This window comes from Passer domesticus, chromosome 6, assembly GCF_036417665.1.
Source record: "Passer domesticus isolate bPasDom1 chromosome 6, bPasDom1.hap1, whole genome shotgun sequence".
NCBI lineage: Eukaryota > Metazoa > Chordata > Aves > Passeriformes > Passeridae > Passer > Passer domesticus.
Window position 1 is genome coordinate 33,149,884 of NC_087479.1, and position 14,242 is coordinate 33,164,125.

The 14,242-nt window shown below is 44.9% G+C and overlaps 1 protein-coding gene across 6 annotated transcripts in view; it reads right to left on the reverse strand.

The window, feature by feature from the left end:
• PLEKHH1 (pleckstrin homology, MyTH4 and FERM domain containing H1) overlaps positions 1 to 14,242 on the reverse strand; it is a 71,585-nt gene that overhangs the window by 45,436 nt on the left and 11,907 nt on the right. The window contains exon 1 of one of the 6 annotated variants that reach the window (XM_064424254.1): positions 8,174 to 8,469. The exons of 3 other annotated variants lie outside the window; for them this stretch is intronic. In XM_064424254.1, coding sequence (XP_064280324.1) covers positions 8,174 to 8,228 — 55 coding nt within the window. In that variant the 5' untranslated portion in view covers positions 8,229 to 8,469. Of the gene's footprint in view, positions 1 to 4,379; positions 4,523 to 4,683; positions 4,838 to 8,173; positions 8,470 to 14,242 lie in introns of those variants that run through there. 2 more of the 6 variants (XM_064424255.1, XM_064424258.1) reach the window with 2 other exon arrangements.

Consider the following 14,242-nt stretch of genomic DNA (forward strand, 5'->3'; position numbering starts at 1 on the left):
CATTTCAGATACTTACAGTAAAAGACCCAAAAAACATAGGCAATAGACATTCTTAACCAAATTCAGGTATTCATGAACAAAAAGGTCAACTCAGTGTGTGTAGTCCAGCAGCCAGCTATATTATCAAACAACAACAAATGTTTACAAAGCTAGAACAACTGTTAGCTCAGTTTCATCAGAGCAATTAAATCCTTACTTGTTAAAGGAATTTCTCACCAGCTGACAGGCAAACTCACAAGTCCCACACAGTGACAGAGGAAGGAACAGTCCAGGATTTGCAAGAAAGCAACAATGTCACTCAGCCTCATTGCCCTTGCATCTGCCTTTCTCTGCAGAGAGGAAAAGTTTAAGATGTCCCTCCTGTTGTATCCACTTGTCAGGATACCTGGTTCATGTTCTGAATGTAAGACTTGAGATTCAAATCACCGTGAATATACATAATAGTGTGAGTATACATAACACAACAAGCCCTTCTATCCAGCTATATGTCTGACGTTCTGAGTTAAGGAAGATGCATTTCATACCCTTTGGCTATAAACACTACCTGTGAGTTATTTTATGTTCAGGTTGCTTTGCTCAGAAAGTTTCCCAGACAGCAGGTTGCCTACTTTTCCAATGACTTTTGAAATACTATTCCAGAAGGTAGGCTTCAGTAAAACAAGACAAAGGTATGTTCATGTGCAGTACTGCAGCACTGAAAACACTCCACAATAGGAAAGAAGACCACTTTCCTACAAGCAGCAAACTTACTGCTTTACAGAAATAGATGCCATCCTTTTCCACAGCCCATCCAGCACACTGCTCTGATCTCTAGCCTTAACTCCTTGCCAGGCACTTAACCAGGTTACCTTTGGTACACTTCTCAACACTGCAGAATGTCCCTGTAAGGTAGTGCTATCAGTCCTTCCCAAGCTGCAAGAGTGCACTAAGTCATGGAAGGATCCTACAATACTGCTAACTTTGTTTACAGCTAACACTGTTTTGGACACGAATAATTCAGCTCTCAAATGAAATTGTTTTCTTTCATACAAGTGTATTTTTCATATTTTTATGCAGCTTTCATACAAGTTTTTAGTCTTCATTCATAAAGTTTAAATCCAAAGAGGATATACAAATGAATGGGATGGACTCTAATGACACAAAGCAAAATGAAACTGCTGTACCAAACAACTTACGCCAAACCAAAAGTACTTTTCCACACAGATCATAACTTCTGGTAGAACTAAAATACCCCTGGTTCAAATAGGGGGTCTAGGATGAGATAGGTGTCCTGAATCATTGCATTTTATTCTTTATTACTACAGACTACTGCATTTTATATCCCTTTCATAAATGAACACTGCCCATCCCTAGAAACATGCTGGCAGTTCTCCCACTATTCTTATCATTCTAGAACCTCACATCTCTAATGAGCTGCCTTTTAATTATCAGTATAAACATAACCATAACTAGCTTGTATCTGTTAGGTCTTGTGATTATTACGCTTCAGTTTAGCTGGTTTTTTTTCCTCCCTTATATTTACCCCTTGATATATTTATAGATATCAAAAGCTTTTCCTTAAGGACCTCAATTGGCAAGGCTAGAGACAAGAGGCTCCTTTAGTCTCACAAGGAAAGCTCCCTGCTCTCCCTCTGCACCTGTTCTAGCTTCAGTGCACATCATATAAAAGAGCTGGTTCTCCTCCCTCCCTTTCATAGCCATGGGTGAACACAACTGCATCGGAAAGGCAGCATGCACCCACAACAAAGCCTTGTGTAAAGGCATTTAGCAATTCCCCCTCTCATAGGGAATGCCTCACCTCAATGCATTTGCCTTTTTTTTTTTACAACCATATTGCGCTGGTAGTTAACATGCACAGACAAGCTGATACAACTGGAACAGAGAAATCTCAGCTGACTTTTCCTTTGTAAATGGCAGAAGTGGGAGAGCAGGAAGGTAATTACAAATGGACTGGAACAGATTATTAAAGCTCAGGTCTGTGCCCGATCTCTGAAAGATCAAATTCTCTGTACTACAGGCCATTGTGGTATCATACAAAAAGACAAGAGGCAAAGTGCAGAAACTGATGCACAGGAACTTTCATTTGAACATAAGGAGATTTTCTATTGTGCAGGTGACTGAGCACTGGAACAGGTTGTTCAAAGAGGTTGTGGAGACGCCTCACTGGAGATATTCAAGAACCATCTGGATGCAATCCTGTGCAATGTGCTCTTGGACGGCCCCGTTTGAATATGGACATTGGACCAGATGACCTACTGTGGTCCCTCCCAACCTGAACCATTCTGTGATTGCAAAATTCAACATGCCCATGGTAACCCTAGGATTTTTAATTACAGGTAGTATTTTTATGGATCACTAATATTTAAAAAGCATAGTTTGTTTTGGGTATCTGGAAGAAGTCTTACTGTTTATGCAACTGAGTCTTTTCCTCCTCTACTAATTTTAAAGACTGCTCTTCCAGATTTTGTGCCCACTTTGTTACTTCTTCTAATGTGCAATTTTGTTTTGTGTCATTAGATTAATCCCCTGTGTCAGTAGTCGATTCTACCAGTAAAATACCTAGCATCTAACTGGCCCCTCTTCAGCACTGGGTTGTCACATTCTCTCTTGTCATTTGTCTATGTTACCATTCTTCTATTAATCCACATCTTCTCCACTTAAGCTAATAACTTCCTCATGTGTCATCATACCAAATGAATTCTGAAGACTAGAGATTAGAATTATAGCTCTTCCCCCTAGCAAAAACCTTACACTTTTTCAGAGAAAGATACTGTATCACAATGTCTAATATTTATCTCTAGAGTACAATTTTATTTACAAAACTTATGCATTTTCATTTACCATTAAAATACATTGTTTCTTCTCCCCTGTTCTTCTGAATGTAAGCAGTTCATCTGTAATCTGTGAATTACAATATCAACTTCATTTTCACAGACTGACTTTAAATCATTTCCATCAGATCTGCCATTTCAGATGTCCATTTTAGTAAGTCTTAGCCATCTTTTTCTCAGCACATTTTTTGATTCCACTTCCTCTCCCAGATATTGGTCCTCTTCATATCAGATAAAGAATTTATAAAGATATATTTATATAGAACTGTCTCTTTCTAACCCTTACGCATAAGAAGAAGGTGGAAGCCCGATATTTGCAGAGGCAGTATTCTTATTTTAGAGATTCAGAACAGAGGAGACAGACACTATTCAAACAAGCTGAGATTTTCAAAACTTCATCCATAAATGCATACAGTCACTTCTTAAAGAGCAGCTTGATTTTCAGTGTTAAGTATCCAACAACTGTCAGTGACAATAATGGCAGATAAAAAGTCCTTAAAACTCTGTGGGGGGAAAAAAAATTACTCAACCACCTGCTAAATGCAGTCAAAATTAGAAGTCTCATGCATATATCTGTAAGTTTTGACCAACGTCAGAGACAGTTCTGACCCTAACTACCATATACAAAATAAATATCATCATATTTACTTGGAATGTCCATGATAAAGCTGATATTTAAATCAAGATGTCACATGTTTGGGGTTTTTTAGACTACAATCAGCTGACCTTGCAGATATAGGTGGATCCAGAACTAGAAATCAAAACACTTAGGAGAGTTTGTACACTTCCACCTGAAAAGCTGAAATAATCAATCAATGTGAAGACTTTCAGGTGCAGATACAAATGCAAGTAAAGTGCAGCTTTGTTCATGCAGTGCAAAGAATAAAGACAAGTGAAGCACTATTTCCATATTCCAGATGTGTCTGCTCAGCTCAGCAACAGATTTACACAGGCTGTCATAGAGGATTCACAGCACAGGGGGACTGCACTTCTTAGCACCTGCCTGTAAAAAGCACTGGTGTCTGAGCACCACTGGTCTAACTTTCAGCTACCATATTACTACAAAAGGAATCACTGGAAAAGTGATAAATGTAACATGAAAGGGAAGAGAGTTCTTCTCATGTCACTGAATTGGCATCAAGGGGGTCAGCAGTACAGGCAATGGGCAAAACTCAGCGGGGAAATCCTCCACTATTAATCAACACCCTGTCCCCAGCCACTTCACTTTCCACTTCATACTCGCCTCAGCTTTTTAGCGCTGAGGCCATTGGAATTGCTCAGCCACGCAGTCATTTCCCGCTCAGGAGTGCAGCCTGAGATATGAAGAGCATGGGGGGAGACGGGCGCGGGGGATAAAATAACATAAAAACTGCGCAAAGGGCGAGGAAAAGGCTTGTCGCGGGCCTGGGGTGGGAGGGAGCGGGGAATAATTTCCCTTTTATATCCGCGCAGGTGGCTTATTTAGTAAAAGTGCCTGGAGGCAGGAGGAAGGGCTCCCACTTGTGCCCTTCTACCTGCAGAGGTCTTGCCCTGCACACCGAGGCTTACCAGGAAGGCAGAAGAGACCACTGAGCTTACAGACATTTACTTCTTGGACTGCATCTCCCCCTTCGTGTAGCCATTCCTCCCCTCACTTCTTCCATGCCTCTTCAGGGCCAAAGTCCCAGACCGAAAGCAAACCTCAGTTAACAGAGATGCCACAACATCGGCCCCAGAATGCTCCCGCCAGTCCCTTTACAGTCACCTTCGAAGAAAGCCGAGCCGGTGGAGAAAGGCTGTGCCAGCCAGCCCCTCGCAGACCGGCCCTCCAGAGCCCCCAGCCGCCCTCTCGCCCGCCGGGGCCCTGGCTCACCTTGGCCGGCGCGGAGGGCTCTGCCCGGCGGCGTCCCGGGGCTCCCGACCCGCGGCGCGGCGGGGCCGGCCCTGGCCGCGGGCGGCTGCGCGGTGCCGGGCGGCAGGCAGGTGCCCGGCACGGCTCCTGTCCCATTCAGCACTTTACCATTCCCTCCCCGGTTTCCTTCGGGCGGGAGAGCCCGGCTCAAATATCAGACACGGCCCTCCCGAGGAGCGCAGGAACTGACATCAGCCGCCCCGGGCTTTTAACCCCTTCCCGGGCTCAGCGGCGAGGCAGGTGGGGCGGGCAGCGCCGGGTGCCTGGGCCCGGGGCACGACAGTGGCAGCCGCGCTCTGCCCCCGCCGGAGACATCTCCCTCTCCGCCCACCCTGCACCCTCAGGGACTGCCACCGAATTTCCCGAGACCTCCCTCCCAGACTTCGGAGCTGATGCTACCCAAACCGTGCCCGGACCACCAGGGCAGCGGCATTTTAGGGGAGCAGCCGGGCTAGGGGCTGGTACCTACAGAAGCATGCTGCCCTTGCCGCTGCTGCAGGCCTGAGGGGCTGGGGTCCATCCGAAGCTCTAGATGGAGTCCCCTTCACTCGTTGTAGGCTGTAGGCAACCAAAGGGCATGTGGCTGGTGCCGCGCAGAGATGAAAACCGAACTAGTGTAATGGTCTCCTGACCAGAGGGCACCAACCTGTACATGTACATAGTTGCCTGTGGTGGCATCTTGCTTCAGGGAGGCATCCTGAGACACATTTTATTTCTCACATAAAATGGCTTAACCAAACAGGTCTGGGGACTCAAACATTTCTAATGATAGCTGCTAGCACACAAAATACATTATTCAGGCATTAGACCATCACTTACTGAGCTACTCTACATGCAGCAATGCCTTATATGAATATATGGTGACACACTTGGTATAACCAGTTCTTGTTATACCAAGAACTACTGGTGATATCTTACTGCCTCAGGAGACTGGGCACTGACAGCGAGTGAGTGCACACACTGGAGGGCTGCTGCCCTCTGCCCTGGCCACTCCCTGACACCCCAGGCTGGCCACGTTCACGCTCTCCTCCTTTGTGTTGAGCAGACCAGAGCATGCAAGAGGTAGTAAAGAGGGACTGGAGACAGATGGGTGTGGCAGGACAAAATGTCCTCAGAGATATGGGCTTCAGACTAGTGTTTTAAAGGAAAAGGCCTTTGTTCTGGTTCAGGTTTAGCAACTACTTGTCACTTATTCCATTATCAGGCTCATTATTTCCATCAGAGATACTTTTAAAATGTCTCTATGAGGCTCCCCTCAGTGGAGATACCAACAGTCGTTCTGATGTGCATCTTTCCAGCCGTTTTCCATGGACCTTTCACATGGGCCCTTCACTGCCATTACAGTCGGTCTCATCTCGAGAAAATGAGTCTGGCTTGTTGGGGAAGGGTTGCACCCCCAGAATGCTGATATCTTGAGTGGTTATGAGAGATCCATGAATGCTCTGCAATTGTACTTTGGCACCTGTTGAGGCTACTCACACAGAACAGGGCAGTCTGAAATAAACAGGCTTCAACAATCTATGAAGGAAGCACACAGAAGAACTGAACACAATTACCTCCTAGGACACTAAGCAACACTATTCACTAGACATGGTTAAACAAGATCTTAAGAGTTGTTATCTGGCTCACAGATACTGCCTGGTTCAAGATCTGCTGTTTATTAAACATTCATTGTAAACTTTTTCCTCACGTTGATAGTGTGCTTTCACTGATGTCTCGGCACAGAAACATTGAGTACCAAATCACTTACTATGCAAAAATGAAAACACTGATATGATTAACTGGTTAAAATATAAAAATATAAAAACATAAGGTCAAGATTTGGACACTGGAGTGAATAAAGGCAGGCTCTGAAATCTACACCCCATTATCCAAATAAGTAGTCAGATTTCCAAAGACTCTGAGGACCCTGCAGTTCCCTAAAGATGGTTTTGCTTTAGATTTCTCATCTGTTTCCAGTTCCATGGGAATTTGGTTGAATGAAGCTGCCTGTTCCTAGCTAAGAGACAAAGCATGCATTACAGAGCTGGTTCAGGCAGAGAGCAGGAATGCACTACACAGGGATAGCTGGAGAGCCAAGTAGAGATAGAAAAGAACTGAAAAGAAACAGGCATCTGGTGAGGACTCTCCCATCTGGACAGGTGAATAGGGACAGGCAGGAATACAGGCAGAGATCCAGCTGACTGTTGGGACAGTATCATCCAAAGAGATTTCTCCATCAATTCCCAGTAGAAGGGGCTCCAGTTGCCTACAGGCTGCATGTTGTGTGTGAGTCTGTATTAATCATTATGCCCAGTGATCAAGAAATTGTAATAAATAACCAGAAACGGCACAATTTATGCCTTCCTATAGGTATTTCAGAGGGCAAAATGTAGCTTCATGCTTTATAGAGTCCACTCTTGAACTGAGGCTGGCCAAAGTGAGAAAAGGAGCTATTCCCTTCATGCTCACATCCTATTCTCGCTCCTTTCAACTACAGCATGCAAGCAGAATATTTCTTAATCTGAATTTTATAAGCTATTTTCATTCTTCCCTTAAAAGCACTGGTCAAGTTCTCATTTGCACCAGCAAAGCCAACCGGATCATATCACTCACTGAAATGTCAATATCTGGCCTTGTGTTTTTCCCAGGCAATGAAGCTTGACTGCCAGGACATTCCTCAGCCACTGAACTCTGTATAAAGTACCTCCCTAAGAATTGCCTGTGCACACCTTGCTTTAACCCCTGGAGGCCCAGAACCACATCAGCACTCACATAACACTGTTATGCCATGTATTTAATGCAATTATTCTTCAAAGATATGCCTCCTTATATCTTCTGTCATTTCTGTTAAAGTATTTAACAAAATTATTATTTTAAAAAATAAGTCATGGTTTCCATTAAATGATGCAAATAGAAAAATAGTTTGTCTTCAGAAGGAGAAGGTTGTAATAACAAGTAGTATCTCATTGTTCCCAAATTATTTCCCTTGGCAGTTGTCTTTAATATGGCTGCTCAAGCACTACATGTCAGGTCTTTGTAATCTGCAGACAAATATTTCAGCAAAAAGTAAAATTTACTATAAACAGCAAGTGCCTTATTGACAAAACAAAGTCTCTGGCCGATCCAAGAGAACTAGCTTGGCACTTTTAGACTATACTGTTAGACTATCCTTATCACAACACAAGCACAGACTGCTTTGTTCAGAGCACCATATCCAAAATACCTAAATAGAAGGACAAAGAGATAAATGAGAGCAAGGGGTCAGAAGATGAGAGCAGAATGAACTCTTTATCTAGTAAGCAAAGTTGTCATAGTTCTGCAGGTGGGAGAGAGCACTGTGTTCCAGACACAGTGCCACTGAAAACTTACCAAATGGACAAGGACACCAGCCAGACCAAAAGTTCATTCAGAGCCCCACTGAATGCTCAATCCTGTGTGGGAAAAAAATTGCACAAAAAACCCCCAGTACCTTGAAACACCTGTTTGAGGTATTTGTCGCTCTCCACAATCAGCTTAGGCTTCATATTGTAGTTCTCTAAATTCCACCTGTTAGAAGCTTAAAAATTATGAAAATGGCCTTTGTGCCTAGTTCTCTTTCTCTCTTTCTCCTCGGTTTGCAATGTACTGACAGACACAGCACAGAGTTGCAACCCCCTGCCTTTCTTCTCTTCTAATCAGCAATGACAAGTTCATGCAGCATTAAAATAAGAGACTGGCAGCTGTGGATCACCTTGCTGCATAAACCAGTTGCTCGTGGGAGGACCCAGTGGGAGGGCCAGGAAACCATTGCCCTCCAGTACTCTGTCAGCTGGTTTTGATCGTGTTATGGTCATCCCGTGACACTTCACACACAGACACTCATGTGTACTATTCAAGCCAGAACTTGAGCAAGAACATATGTTTTATATATACTGTCTTGACTGGCACAGAGCAAAACAATGGAGAATTCCCATTTTCCTTAGGGAGTCATCCCAGGGGCAACTCAAGTGTTATTCTCAGTATTAATAGCTCTTGCCTTGTTTCATCTCTGGGTTTTTCCAGTTTCAGCTTCTAAGTACCAGATTTCACTATGTGTTTTTCCAATCGATTAAGAAGTCATCAACTATCATTAAAGTAGCCTGTGATAAAAAAATGTAACATTCTTCTCTATAAAAATACACAAATGTAACATCTCTCACAGTAATTAATATTTTTAATGATTGTATTCCCATAGGTTTATATAGATCATAGATTAGACAACTGGATCGTAAAAAGTGCCAGTTTGGGATTGTTATCAGCATGCTCCTGTGTGCCTGTTCAACTCCTACTTCAGAACAGGGAAGAAAGGAGGATGGCATGTGGGAGTCTTCAAGCTGCAGAGAAGGAAAACAGTCCTTACTGGTGTATTTGTTTTGTGTGGTCTTTTTGTGTCTGGCATTGGCTGGTATGCAGCCCCAAAGGTTCCCACATACCACAGCACACTTTGAATCTCTTTCTGAGTCCACAGGCTACAGCTGTCACTGCTGTGCAAGTGGTGCTGCACATGATGCATGTCACAGGTAAACTGTGTCAATCCAGATGCTGCAAGTTTGCAGACAGAGCTGGCTCAACAGCACTCAAAAAACCAAATGTTGCTGCCCTTAGAATGAGAGGCCTGGCTGCTCCTGCCAAGGAGAAGGAGGCATAGAAGGAGGGTGGTGGACCTATGACAAGGTGCTGGAAGGAATCAGGAAGAGCTCTGGAGAGGTGAACCTGCTGCTCTGGCAGCCCCAGTGCTATGAGAGAGGGCCACATCTGCTGCTGCAAGGGAGAGTCTATACCCCTCAGACCTTGCTTGAATGGCACAAACAGGTCTTTCTTCCCAGGGGGAGGGAAGCTCAGGCAAAGTAGGCAACAATCTACGGTAATTTTCCTTTCCAAGGTACCCTGTGAAATGCCAGGAAAATGCCTATTTACAGAGCTGTCTCTGGAAGTGCAATGCATAAAGCTGCACCAGAGAAAGAGATCTAAACAACATGGGGAGCAGAGCACCAATTCATTTATAGATTACTGGTTTGAATTCAAGCCAAGAAAATAAACAGCCACTGGTCAGCTACCCTCTGACAAGCAGCAGCAGCAGTAACAGCTGTATGGACAGACTGATCATCTCAGCCCCATTCCTAAACATCGTCTATCTGAGTGGCATGTTTATTAGGGGTGTGCCGAGGAGGCAATAGTGTGTGCTGCCTGCAGCCAGAGGAGCTCCATGGAACATAGACCCCTATTACTGCTGTTGTTAATTACAGTTCTGCACCCAGCCATCACTAAAAATAGCTTCTCAGCATAAAAACTCAGACCAAAGAGATCATGGGGAGAGACCCCATGTCTGATCCTCACTAGACTTGTGAAAAGAGTTGCTGGATCGGAGAAATTTGGGTAGGCTAGGAGGAGGTGTTGTCCTTGTCCATAGCAGAGCTGGGGGGAAATACTATTTCCAGACTTGTTACATCAATACTTTAATAAATACCAAAGTAGGTCCCAGCTTGCCCTCTGTTTGGGTGCTGATCTAAGAACTTTGGAATGGGCACCTGGGGCAACTGAGTGGTCAGAGGCAGGGGAAGCTGCACAAGACTTCCTAATGGAGAATTTCCTGATGGAGGACTTTCTGATGGAGAATCCCTGCCCTTCCACAACCTGCAGTGGTCTGTACTGGCTGGTGGGGGAGAGAAGACACTAGTAAGAGATGGGGTTAGTCTGTGGGAAGGGTTTGGCTGCCTTCCCAGTACTGCACTGAAGTTATGCCTACAGCTGCCAGATGTCAGGATGGGGTGTGGAGAAGAACATGGTTCCCTGCCATAGGACTCCTACTTGCAGAGCTTTTGTTGCTGAAACTGGTGTGCAGGCTGTCCTCCATAAGAGTGCAGGAGGGGTTAGCTGGAGAGGTTTTTGGCTCTGTTCCTGGTCTCACCCCAGAGCCAGGCACACAGTTCCCAGACGTTTGTGATCTTTGCTCTGGGATCTTTCAGACTTGTCAAGGCATTGTGTAAAGGGAGGAGGAATTATTTCACTTCCACATGGAGGATGGAAATGTTGAGAGCTCCTGCAGAGATCCCTCTGCCTGCTTCTCTCAGAAAGGGTCATCCCCGGGTGAGCAGTGTTGGGGAGAGCTCCATCACTACACAGATGAGATCCCCAGACAGCACCCTCCGAACAGTGGTTGTTGAGCTTCTCTGGCATGATTGTTTCTGGCAGTTTCCACACTAATCCACAAAACCAGCACAGATCTCTTTGGGAAGGAAAATAGTAGAACATGATAGTGCATCTGCCTGGGGAGGGGGTAACAATCCCACTTTTATACTGTCAGCTGAGTTCTAGGGTCAGTCCTGGGGCTTGCCCCACTCCCTTCCCGAGCTGGTAAGGAAAGCATTTCTGTACACTTCCCCAAAGGGCTCAAAGCAGTAGCTCCCACTTATAGATGTTACAAGCTGCCATAAGAAGGTTCAAATGGTATTGCAAATTGGTTTTTGTGGACAACACTGGCAAGTGATGTCAGTAGGCGGCCCAAACAAGCAGTGTCTGATAGTACTTTGACTGCTTGGGATTAGTGGGAAGCACTGATGAGGAGCCCAGGATCTATCACAGCATGGTCCAGCATGCAAGCACATACACAGGTGTGACATACCTGTAAATTCCAGGAGAAAATCTGCACCCTGCCCTCTCTCCTGCTATGTCTGAAAGCACATGGCCAAAATCTCAGACTTTTATCCTTTGTCATAGATGAAAACTATTCATGGGCAAGGGACAAATTCAAACTTATCACCACAGTACCTTGCCACCAAGACTTCACCCTCTGCTGTCAAGATCTGACCCTGCCCTCTTCTTCATTACAGAGCAGCAAGTGTTACTGAGCACACTCTTCCCCACGCAGTTTGGAGGTGCCTGCCTGATACCCACCTACTCCTTTGCATGCAGCAACAATTGCCAAACAGCACAGCTGCCAGGATGAAACAACATGGAGGGAATTAGTTGAAGGGTATTTTTATGATCTGCATCATTTCTGTGATTCAGCTTAAGATTCCAGAAAATTCTGGAGAGGAGGGGTAAAAATTATAAAAGATAGTATGGCTTTCAAACACAGCCAACATGCATCTTAAAAAGGAAACCTAATTTTGTGTGCCTCCACCTCTGGGCAAAATGTTCTTGGCTTGGTTTCAAAGATGCTGGGAAATTCAAGGGTTGGGTTTCTCTGAAAATCAGCCCCAGGGTTGGTTGCACCACCCTGCAACAGGGTGACCTGGAAAAGGTGCCAGTTTTGAAAATGTTATCTTAATTTAATTTTTTTTTTTCATTTTGTAATTTCCTATCAATGCACCTCTCCCTGGGAGGCTCAAAGATTGATCTAGGACTTGTCTTTCATTCTATGTACTGCCTGAAGCAGGAATCCTTGTAAGAGAAATGGCACCTTAACTGAAGGTTTAGATGATGCATGGCTTTCATTGCTCTGACTGCTCCATTGTAAGAGACTCCCACCCATTTTCTCATGCTGTGCTCCCTTGCCCCAGAGTCTTGTGGGTCCACAGGGGAGCTTCTGAAGGTAAGGTCACTGCCCAGCCTCTCCCTCTGTCTGTGATTGTCTCCCCTGCTCTCAGTAACCTCAGTCTCAGTGTAGAGGTGTAACCTCAGTCCGGGTCTAGAGGTGTTCTGTGTCTCTTTGCACCCTCAGAATCCCGTGCCAGCATGCAGCACTAGACACACAGCCAATTAAAACAGCTCCAGCAGCTACAACACAAAACTGTTAGGGACTTCTGCAAAGGATGTCATGAGTAATTTTTACTTATTTGTTTAATTAGTGTTAATTGCACACAGTAGGAGATCAGAACTCTGCCTGCAAATGCTCAGTTGGCTGTGAAGTGTGAGTTCTCCAGCCATTCCAGAAACTCTAGTCAAGGGGCAGGAGAAAGAGGGGGATTTGCATTTTGTGTCACACAGTCAGTTTCATTCACAGCGATGAATGAAATTCTGGGAATTTCTTTGTGGACCAGAAGGAGAAAGAGGACAAGAAGTTCATCCAGAGAGACACCAAGAGGGTTAATGGGCATCACAGACCTTGGCACATCTTCCTGGCTGCACAGGAGGTGCCTCCCGCGGCTGGTATTGGCACTCCACCCCTGTCCCACATACGAGGCCTTGCTGTGGCTATCTAAGCTGGGGTGGCTGGGGGTGTTCAGCTTTTCCCTTTCGGGGGTTACTCTGTCACAAGCGTCTTTCCCTCGGTGCCGTTACGAAGCGTACCGCCGCTAAGCCCCGTGTGTTTCCGTGCTGCCGCTGCGCTCCGGCGCCGCCTGGTGGCGGGAGGCGGCGCGGCGGGCGGCGCTCCGCTCGCCGGGATTGACTCCAGGATTTGGGCGACCAAGGGGACCCTCCGAAACCGAGTGACCCGAGAGTGGCCGACGCTTTTGGCTGGTTTCTGCCTTACCAGCGAAACAAACTTCCCAGCGGGAAAGTCAGGCATAGCTCTCTCGTAGACATAAATGCAACCTCTGCTAATTAAAACTGATAGAGGTCTTTCTTCATCTGGAATAAGTAGAAACCTTGGATCAGGCAAACACCCAGGCCGTTTCTAGGGACCATTATGGGCGTCTGTGGAGAAAGGGAGTATGAACAGCCATAATTTGTTAAGAGCTTCTATTGAAAGGGTTCTAAGACTTAGCCCAAACCGTGTCTCCAACACATTGGATACACATGCTAACATATAGTCCTGACTCAGCGGGCACTTGGGTAATTATTCCTAAAAAACACAGAAGCATTGGAATGTTTTGCCAGATAAACATATGGGACTGTGTAAGGGAGAAGGGAAAAGTATTCCTAAGTCAATGATTGCATACATTAACTATGTCCAGTTCAGCCATTAATTCAAAAAACTATTTTCTGTTTTCTCTATTTTCCCAAATCCGCAAAGCCCTTAAGACTTTGTTCCCTAATATTTGTTAAAGTTGGACCCACTTCCACTCTTAAAACAGGTGTTTTCAAGCCTGATATTTCTGTAGAAACCACTTGTCTCCTCTCAGCCTTGATTTTTTTTCCTCAGAGCAAATTTACTTGAATCATTACCATTTATATTTGCCCAAAGATTATTTTGCTTCTCTGAAGACATCACAGAAACCAAACCCATACATGAAACCTTTTATAAATTAAGAATTTAAACAAAATATTTTTTTGTGCTGGATCAAAATTACAATGTCATTCTTTTAATGAGCCAGAATAATGCCACCATTACCTCAGGGAGGAGTTGCTTTTACTTTTATATCTAGGAGTGTTTCAGAGCCTGAACTGCTAGCTTTACATTCCTCTGCAAAGCAGTGTGTGGCCAAACAGAAATGCAGGGTACTGACGCCAAATTTCTAAAATCTTGTCTGAAATCAGTGTCCACAGTGCTCTATCTGGACTTAGATTTATGGTAAGCCTGTTTAAGGTAAGCCTGCTGCAATAAAACGTATTCTGTGAATTGTAGCCATGTAGGTATAAAAGAAGAGAGGATTCAGGACAACTTCCACCAATTTTCCTGCACAGGTTCAGGAAC